The 9,942-nt window shown below is 45.1% G+C and overlaps 1 protein-coding gene across 1 annotated transcript in view; it reads left to right on the top strand.

Moving 5' to 3' along the window:
• Nucleotides 1-649: 649 nt before the first annotated feature.
• Nucleotides 650-9,942, top strand: part of AK2 (adenylate kinase 2) — a 30,273-nt gene continuing 20,980 nt past the window's right edge. Inside the window, 1 exon segment of the mRNA XM_017884447.1 lies at nucleotides 650-897. Within this exon segment, the coding sequence (XP_017739936.1) occupies nucleotides 805-897 (93 nt within the window). The 5' untranslated portion in view covers nucleotides 650-804.

The raw sequence follows: 9,942 nt of genomic DNA, 5'->3' as shown, positions 1-9,942 counted from the left end.
TTTTTTTTTGTATTTTTTAGTATACACGGGGTTTCACCGTGTTCGCCAGGATGGTCTCGATCTCCTGACCTCGTGATCCGCCCGTCTCGGCCTCCCAAAGTGCTGGGATTACAGGCTTGAGCCACCGCGCCCGGCCAAAATTATCTTATACAATAAGCTACCGCGCCCGGCCAAAATTATCTTATACAACAGGGGTATTCCAGGATACAAATGTGTTGTAATTTATTTAATTGCCTTTATTTTATGGTTTGTCTCGGGCTTTTGGGCTAAGTGTTGCAATTAACATCTTTGTTACACGAATCTTTTACTCGTATCCTTGATTTTATCCATTGAATTCGTGGAAGTGGAATTGCCGGACCAAAGAGTATTTGAAACATATTGCCAATTTGTCTTCTAAGAGTAATTTTACCCATTTAAACTACCACGCGCAATTTAATAGGATTTCAATGGAGTTGCTGGTGTCATCAACCGTCAAACGACGAACTATACCTTTCCGCCAGACCTCCTGTCCTCCTTCGCGTTTTCCCGCCCACTCCGCACACCCGCCGCCCTCAGTCCATGCTGGCCCGCCCCTTCCTTAACACGCACCAATTCTGTCCAATCAAAAGGAAACTTCCTCAGTATCGCCGTGCAGTTGGTAAGGTGAAGTGTCCGTCGTGCCCAGGGGCGGGTGGAACGGGCTGACGGACGCGGCGATGGGCCAGTGTGAGCGGCGAGTGGGACGTGCGTGGCGTGCGTGCGTTGGCCTGGGAAGCACTGGACTTGTGAGGTGTGCGAGCTGGTAGCAGTGAGACTTCGGCGGACATGGCTCCCAGCGTGCCAGCGGCAGAACCCGAGTATCCTAAAGGCATCCGGGCTGTGCTGCTGGGGCCTCCCGGGGCCGGTAAAGGCACCCAGGTGAGCGGCAGGAATGGGCTTGGCGGCGGAGCCTGCCCAACTCCAAGGTCAAGGCGGCCGGAGATCCAGAAGCCCTGGACCTGCCCGGAGCGGGCCGGGCACTGAGGCCTGCGGGGAACGGTGGCCGGGGTCTCGGTTCTGGTGAGGCATTTCGGGGAGGGTCCAAATTGGAGGTCGGGGCAGTCTGAGTTAGGATTGGAGTGGTCGAGGGATTCAGTGTTGAAGTGTTGTGTTAGGGAATCTAAGGGCCAATTAGTTCCACTAAGGGGCTGGAGACTGGAAAGGTTTGAGGGGTAGAGCGAGCCCTGGGCCGAGGCATCTAGATTACAGGCTGAATGGAGGCAATTAGCTTTATGGCCCAGGTTCTCTGCGAGTTGGAGGTGAATTGTCCAGAATCAGGGTTACATTCCAGGCACTGGAGGTCGGGAGATTTTGATAATGATTTATGACTTAGGGGGAGGGAAGGAGGAGCATCTCCAACACGTGGAGCGGAGAGCTGACATGTGCTGTGTGAGCCAGTTGAATTGAGATGGGAGGAAACCTAAAGCTCTCCCTGTTTGAAAGTTGTAGGTTAGTGTGTAGAACTGGTTTATAGCCTGGAGAGCCATGAGTCGCACTTTGAGTAGTGTCCACAATAAGGGTGGGAGTGCTCGTGGGACCTGGCTTGGAGTTAGGACCTGAGGCTACTGAGGCTAAGCAGTTTGGGATGACTCAAATGATTTTAGATGAGAAGGAACTTGAATTTTTTTTATTTTTTATTTTATTATTTTGTTTGTTTATATCTTCCTTCCCTTTGGTTTTAATTTTTTTTTTCCTTTTTAAAAAAATTTTGTTGTTGTTTGTTGTTGTTGTTGTTTATAGGGAACTTGAAATTTTAACTTTATCAATCAACGGGTTAAAAAACAGGCCCAGAAAGGTCAGGTGGCTTTCCCAAGTTAGTGAAATGAGTTTCATGAGCCTGAGACCTTAGGAGCCATGGAGTTAGAGTCTAAAGTTACCGTCTGCCCTAGCAGGCACAGGGGCCTCACTTGGCATCTGGGCCGCTTCTAGATCTGGGACATAATGGGGCCATAGGTTAGGGTTGGGATTGATGATCTCATTTAGGATTTGGAAGCCCATAGGTTGGATTATGGATGTCCCCTTCTTGCTTGGGGGTCTGGCATTGCCCCTGGGGCCCTAAGCCTCTGTCTCTTACCTGTTGTTAGGCTCTAAAGAGGGAAGTCAGCTCCCAAATGAAAGGGAATCTGGGGACTGCCCTATGCCCGCTTTTCTCCTCCTAGCACTTGCCAAGTTTTAAAAATCTTGGCAAACAGACCATCTTACTCATTCTTGGTACCCCCTGTGGCACATTACTTGTCTCTTGGGTTAGTGGAAGCAGATGAATGTCACAGATTAATGTGGGTGTTAAGGAAAGAAGTTCTGGAACACTTCATTCATTCCTGTGACCTGGGCACTAGGTCAGAAAAGACAATTTTCTTTTCTCTCCACAGACTGAGATGATTCTTCTTTGGAGCTTACCTGTACCTGATCCCTTTATCCTTTATCCTCAGCATTGTTGACATCTCTTTCCCGTTGCTGCCACACTCAATTTATTGGGTAATCTGCAGCTTCGGGATGTTTAATCTTAGACTCTGCAGACTTTTGCTGTGAGTGATCAGATATAATCAGAGTAGCTCAAATGCTTCGTTGTTTTTCTTTTCTTTTTTCTTTTCTTTTCTTTTGAGACAGGGTCTCCCTCTGTTGTCCGGGTTGGAGTGCAGTGGTGTGAGCTCAAGCGATCCTCCCGCCTCAGCCTCCCAGGTACCTGGGACTACAGGCACATGCCACCACGCCCAGCTAATTTTTAAACAATTTTTTATAGAGACAGGGTCTTGCTATGTTGCCCAGGCTGGTCTTGAACTCCTGGACACAAGTGATCTTCCTGCCTTGGCCTCCCAAAGTGCAGGGATTATAGGCACAAGCCACCGTGCCCTGAGATTTTTTTTCCTTAACTCATATTGAAGTTAATAATTTCAGTAATTATGGAATGAACAACCTGTCCTAGTATAGTACTGGTACAAGGGTTTTATAATCTAGCAAGCTATGTAACTTCTGAGCCTCAGTGTTCTTACCTGAAAAATGGGGATAATACCTACCTTGCTCATTCAACATTTCATGAGCACCTAACATTGGAGATAAAGCATTGGGCAAGACTGATAAAGTTCTTGCCCTCATCAACTAAACATTCACAACGATACTGGAAGATTATTTTATATATATATATGTGTGTGTGTGTGTATCAAGCACCCACAACCTAGATGACAACCTGTTATATAGTAAGTACTCAGTAAATTTTGACTCCCTTTTATCTTAGTAACACATCTCCCCTCCCCTCCTTCAACTTGGATGTATTTCAGTGTAAGACATGATTTATCAGGAAGTTTAGAAGGACATTATATTAATGAGTTGATTGAAAAGGGTGCATGATGGTGAGAGTTGGTCAGAGAAGGCTTTTTAGAAATAGAGGAGATGTGATTAGAGCTGGGAGTTCAAAGGATAAGATTTACACAAGTCATTTAACCTCTGTACACTTTCCAGAGTTGGAACAATAGGAATATTGGTGGTTGTATGTATTTTTGTGGAGTTTTAAAAAAAGTTCAAGCCTGGGCAATGTGGCGAAACCCCATCTCTACAAAAAAATGCAAAAATTAGCTAGGCATGGTAGTGCATGCCTGTAGTCCCAGATATTCAGGAGGCTGAGGTGGGAGGATCACTTGAGCCTTGGAGGCAGAGGTTGTAGTGAGCTGAGATCTCACCATTGTGCTTCAGCCTGGGCAACAGAGTAAGACCTTGTCTCAAAAAAAAAAGATCGTAAATCAGAGGTTGCAAATGGTAGCCTACAATAATATGTAGCCTGCAGGCACATTCCATACACCTTAACTTTTTATTATGAAGAATGTTGAATACACAAAAGAAGACAGAATGGTATAATGAGCCCTTACCCAGCCCCAACCATTAACTGGTGGTCATTGCTTCTCCAGCCATTCTCCCTTCACAAATTATTATAAAGCACCTCCCAGGCATCATAACATTTCATTTGTAAATATTTTAGTATGTATTGCTAAAAGATAATTTTTTAAAACATAAGCATAATATCCTTTAAAAAATTAACAATTTTTATTCAAATTTTCTTTTGTGTTACCAATGTGATAATTTTACGTTTCTTTTGTTTATTTATTTTTTTACAGACAAGGTCTTGCTCAGTTGCCCAAGCTGGAGTATAGTGGCCCAATCATAGCTCATGGCAGCCTCAATCCTCCCCCCTCAGCTTCCTGAATAGCTGGGATTATAGGTGCATGCCACCATGCCTGGCTAACTTTTCTAGTGCTTTAAAGATGATGGTTCTGCCATGTTGCTCAGGCTGGTCATGAACTACTGGGCTCCTCCCTCAGCCACCCAAGTAGCGGGGACTACAGGCATGTGCCACTGTGCCCATCCTTTCTTTTAATTTATAAGTTCCCCTTCTCTCTTTTTTCTTATGGTTTTGCCAAAGAAATGGGATTATTTTTCCTGGGTGTATTATACCACTGTCTGGAAATTTTCAGTTGTGTTTCTCTGGTGTACTTAACATCTTCCTCTGCCCTCTCTATTTCCTGTAAATTGGTGGTTTATACTTAATTACTATATACTTAATTCAATTCAGGTTCAATTTTTTGGCCCAACTACTTCACAGGTGGTGGGTGCTGTGCTCTCCCTGAGGAGGCACATGGTATTTGCTTGTCTCTGTGGTGTTTATAGTCATGCTGTTCAGTGTCTAGGTTCAGTAATTCATTATGGATGGTGAAATGGTGGTATTCTAATTTTATTGTTCCCTCATCATTTATTAGCTGAAATATTTCTATAAACAGAAACTTCCCCTCATCTACTGTTTGGTTACCCTGTGATGTGGTTGGTATAGAAAAGTCAGGATAAATGCTTGATATATTCTCTTTGTCAGCTTTCAAAATAGTAAGTTGACCACAGAGCGTTTTCAGTTATGCAATTTCTCTTAAAAATCCAGAGCTCCAGTTTCTCTTGAGAAACCAGAAGACCTGGCAGTGATGCCTCCATTCCAGTGTGGCAGCAGTCACTTGCAGTTGTGTGGCACTGCTGCTTTGGATGGTCTGTGTGTCTTCCTGTCCCCTGCACGGTCCTCTTCACTGCCTGTTGCTTACATTTGACTCACTTCATACAGTTGCATTGCCTGCTTGGCTCCCATTGGCAGATGTTTGCAATCTTACATGAAAAATCCCTAACCTGGGGTTGGTGCCTAGTGCCTGCTCAGTAATGTTTGTTTTCTTCTTGCTATACTTTGTTATACCTGCGTAACTCAGTATTTTATATGCTTTATGTTGCATGGCTGAAATAGTTTCCTTTTAAAACTCCTCACTTTTAACTAAAGTGGTTAAATATTTCAAAATTACCCACTTATGCATCAATGTAATGTTTTAAAACATCTATAATACCTAGGTTTGTTGTTTTATTTAAATAACTTTATTTCCTTGCCTCCCTTTTGGGGTTGGATGTTCCTTCGGTGTGGTCAAAACCAAAGGTATGTTTCTTGTTTTTTTTTTTTTTTTGCCAGCACCTCCTCATTTCTTCCATGTGTCATACTTATGCCCAATTCTTCGAGGCCAGGCACGCTTAGGCAGTCTTATGGGTCACACGCATCCGTTATGTCATTGCAGTGGTACTCGCAACAACTCTGAGACCCACACTCTTATTTCCCCTTTTACAGTTGGAGAAACTGAAGTTTGAATGGCTTGTTCTCTAGGCTACATAGCAAGTAATTTACAGAGCTTGCATCTGAATGACTCCAAAGCTCCTGCTCTTTCTGCTGCTATCTACTGCCCCAGGTTAGATTTTTCTCCTACCCTATGCATGTCAGGAGGGTGTAATAATTTCAACATAGTCACCCATTGCTCAGTTATGTGACAGGCCCCCAATCTAAAGATTCGACATGCATGCTGGGCGCGGTGGCTCAAGCCTGTAATCCCAGTACTTTGGGAGGCCGAGACGGGCGGATCACGAGATCAGGAGATTGAGACCATCCTGGCTAACCCGGTGAAACCCCGTGTCTACTAAAAAATACAAAAAACTAGCCGGGCAAGGTGGCGGGCGCCTGTAGTCCCAGCTACTCGGGAGGCTGAGGCAGGAGAATGGCGTAAACCCGGGAGGCGGAGCTTGCAGTGAGCTGAGATCTGGCCACTGCACTCCAGCCTGGGCGACAGAGCAAGACTCCGTCTCAAAAAAAAAAAAAAAAAAAAATTCGACATGCATCATCTCATTTAATCCTATAACACTAGGAGAGAGATCCTTTTTACTGACAGAGAAACTGAGGCTCAGAGGCTGTATCTTGCCCCAGGACACACATGTAGTAAGTAGCAAAGGTAGGATTTGAACTCATGTCTATCTGACTCTTGAGTAGTCATTATTTTACATTGTTGCTGTGTAATCTAGATGCAGAGGCAGAAATGAATATGAATGGAAAAATACATACAAGTGCAGGGTGCCGGGTGGGAAGCATCAGATGAGTGACTTTGATGAATGTTGGGTTAGTTCAGGAATAGAACAAGAACTACAATTTGCTGAAGGTCTCCCGTTCATCCTCCTATTCACCCAGTGAGGCTGGTAATGATTTCTCCAATAAGTTAAGAGACAGCTGAAATGCAAACACAGGTTTCTGGGATAAAAAAACAAAAAACAAAAAACTTAAGCTGTAAGATACCTAGAAAAAGGTGCAAATATCGTAAGTGAACAGCTTGATTTATTTTACAATGTGAACATATTTGTGTAGCTTACACCCGTTATCAAGAAACAGAATATTGCCAGCACTTTGAAGTCCTCCTTGTGCTCCCTTCCAGGAGGATAGCCACTAAGGCTCTGTGGGTTGTTTGTCTTAAAGCCTTATAGTGTCATGGCTAAGAGCTAGGGCTTGGTGATCTGGCCTGTTGCCAGTTCTTTTACTAGCTCTGTGATCTTGGGCAACTTAGTCCTTGAATTTCATCTGTAAAATGCAGTTAAAAATAGTTTCCACCTCATGGGTTTGTTATGTATTATGCATACTAAGTACCGTAAAACAGTGCATGGAAAATTGCTTGGCATGCAGATGCTGAAAGTTAGCTAATGTTAATGTGATTCCTCAGCGGGAGAAGGGGTAGTTGGGGAGGTGTTTTTGTTTTAAGAGACAGGGTCTCACTCTGTCACTCAGGCTGGAGTGCAATGGCACGGTCATAGTTCACTGAAGCCTCGAACTCCTGGGCTCAAACGGTCCTCCCACCTCAGCCTCCTAAGTAGCTGGACTACAAGTTCCTGCCACCATGCCCAGCTAATTAAAAAGAAAATTGTAGAAATGGGGTATGACTGTGTTGCCTGGACTGGTCTCAAACTTTTGGCCTCAAATGATCCTCCCAGAGTCCTGGGATTACAGACGTGAGCCACTGCTTCCAGCCCAGTTAGGCTTTCGATGGGAGAAATGTACTCAGAAGTGTACTACAGAAAAGGCTTAGACCAATATTGGAGCAGAGAGGGCATTCCTGTGGAGTGAGGAGCTTGAGTTGAGGTCCTTGGAGAGGCATTTATGCTATGTATTTGGGAACCATGCATAAGAGCAGTTTGTCTGCAGTGGTGCAGTACGTAAACACAGGGCACTTGTGGAAGTAAGTTGGGAGGGCTTGGCAGGTTTTAGAAGTTGATTGTGGAGGACAGCTGAGTGCCAGGCTAAGATATTTGGGCTCTTCCCCTATTGTATCACAGAGATGTTGAAGGTTTTGGAATGTGTATGTGTTGGGGGGTAGGTTAGCATATCCAACAGTGTTTTAAGATATCAGATGAGTGACTTTGATGAATGTTGGGTTAGTTCAGGGATAGAACAAGAACTACAGTTTGCTGAAGGTCTCCCGTTCATCCTCCGATTCTAGCTGCATGTGTGGGAACATTGACAGCAGGAGTGACAAAGACTGGAGGCACAAAGGTGATTGTGCCAGGCACAGTGGTATGCGCCTATAGTCCCAACTACTCCAGAAGCTGTGGTGGGAGGATTGCTTGGGCACAGGAGTTTGGGGCTATAGTGTGCTATGCTGATCAGGTATCTGCACTAAATTCAGCATCAGGCCGGGTACGGTGGCTTGCGCCTATAATTCCAGCACTTTGGGAGGCTGAGGCAGGCAGCTAGCTCGCTTGAGCTCAGGAGTTGTAGACCAGCCTGGACAACATGACGAAACCCCATCTCTACAAAAAATACAGTAATTAGCCGGGCATGGTACTGCATGCCTGTAGTCCCAGCTACCTGGGAGACTAACGCAGGAAAATTGCTTGAGTCCAGGAGTTTGAGGCCACAGTGAACTATGAACATGCCATTGCACTCTAGCCTGGGCAATAGGCAATAGAGTGAGACCCTATCTCAAAAAAAACAAAAAGTTCACCATCAATATGTTGACCTCCCAGAAGCAGGAGACCACTAGGTTGCCTAAGGAGAGGTGAATCGGCCCAGGTCAGAAAAAGAGCAGGCCAAAAATCCCATGCTGATGTGTAGTGGGCTACCACTCGTGAAGCCACTGTGCTCTACCCTGGGCAATATAACAGGACATCATTTCTAAAAAAAACCTAAGGGGCCGGGCGCGGTGGCTCAAGCCTGTAATCCCAGCACTTTGGGAGGCCGAGACGGGTGGATCACGAGGTCAGGAGATCGAGACCATCCTGGCGAACACGGTGAAACCCCGTCTCTACTAAAAAATACTAAAAAACTAGCCGGGCGAGGTGGCGGGCGCCTGTAGTCCCAGCTACTCTGGAGGCTGAGGCAGGAGAATGGCGTAAACCCGGGAGGCGGAGCTTGCAGTGAGCTGAGATCCGGCCACTTCACTCCAGCCTGGGCGACAGCAAGACTCCGTCTCAAAAAAAAAAAAAAACCTAAGGAAAAGATGATGGTTGCAAGGTGAGAAGACAGGTGAATTTGGGATTAAACCAAATCTCTAGGACTGATAGTTTTTCTTTATTTCCTAATTGTCAGGCCTATGCTGGATGTTTTTGCTTATATAATCTTATTAAATCCCCTCAACAGTTCTGCAGATAGACACTGTTTTCTGTTCTATGGATAAAGAAAACGAGACCTTAGGAAAGGTAATGTAATTTGTTCAGGACGACACAGTGAATAAACGGTAGAGCCCATTTCCTAACCCAGATCTGTACCACTACAAAACTCAGTCTCTGCCACTACATCAGGGCTTCATAAACTGTATATGCATCAGAACCTGAGGTGCTGCTTGAGAGCCACTCAATCATAAACTTTAAAGGTGGGCCTAGCAAATGCCCCAGATGATTGATAATACATTGAAATTTGAGAACCACTCAGCCCACCATGCTTTCTCTCTAGTGGTTTTAGTATTCCCATCAATTACCCCAGAGTCCTCCACCCCACACAGAGTTTTCATAGAGGTGCTGAACCTGTTTCTTGGGCTCAGCAACAGTCTTTGACTCACAGCAACAGACTGTGACTGAGTGTGAACTTCAGACCCCTACTCTTCAAAGTGTAGTTTAGAGCCTAGCCACTCATCCAAGCTGGGAAGTTTGCTTAAAATGCAGGTACTTAGGCTGTACCCTATTGAACCAGAGTCTGCATTTTTTTTTTTTTTTTAAGACGAGTTTCACTTTTGTTGCCCAGGCTGGAGTGCAATGACCCGATCTCAATCTCAGCTCACCACAACCTCCGCCTCCTGGGTTCAAGCAGTTCTGCCTCAGCCTCCCTAGTAACTGGGATTACAGGAATGTGCCACCACGCCCTGCTAATTTTGTATTTTTAGTAGAGACGGGATTTCTCCATGTTGGTCATGCTGATCTTAAACTCCCAACCTCAGATGATCCGACTGCTTCAGCCTCCCAGAGTGCTGGGATTACAGGCGTGAGCCACTGTGCCTGGCCGGAATCTGCAGTTTAACAGCATTCCTCCAGTGATTTAGAATCTGTGAATGGCTGCTCTAAAGCATAAGTTTAAAGTGTGAGGACACTATAATAAAGTTATTTCATTAAGTT

Source organism: Rhinopithecus bieti, unplaced genomic scaffold (assembly GCF_001698545.2).
Source record: "Rhinopithecus bieti isolate Rb0 unplaced genomic scaffold, ASM169854v2 scaffold_13029, whole genome shotgun sequence".
Lineage (NCBI taxonomy): Eukaryota > Metazoa > Chordata > Mammalia > Primates > Cercopithecidae > Rhinopithecus > Rhinopithecus bieti.
This window is presented reverse-complemented; position numbering and strand designations above follow the sequence as displayed.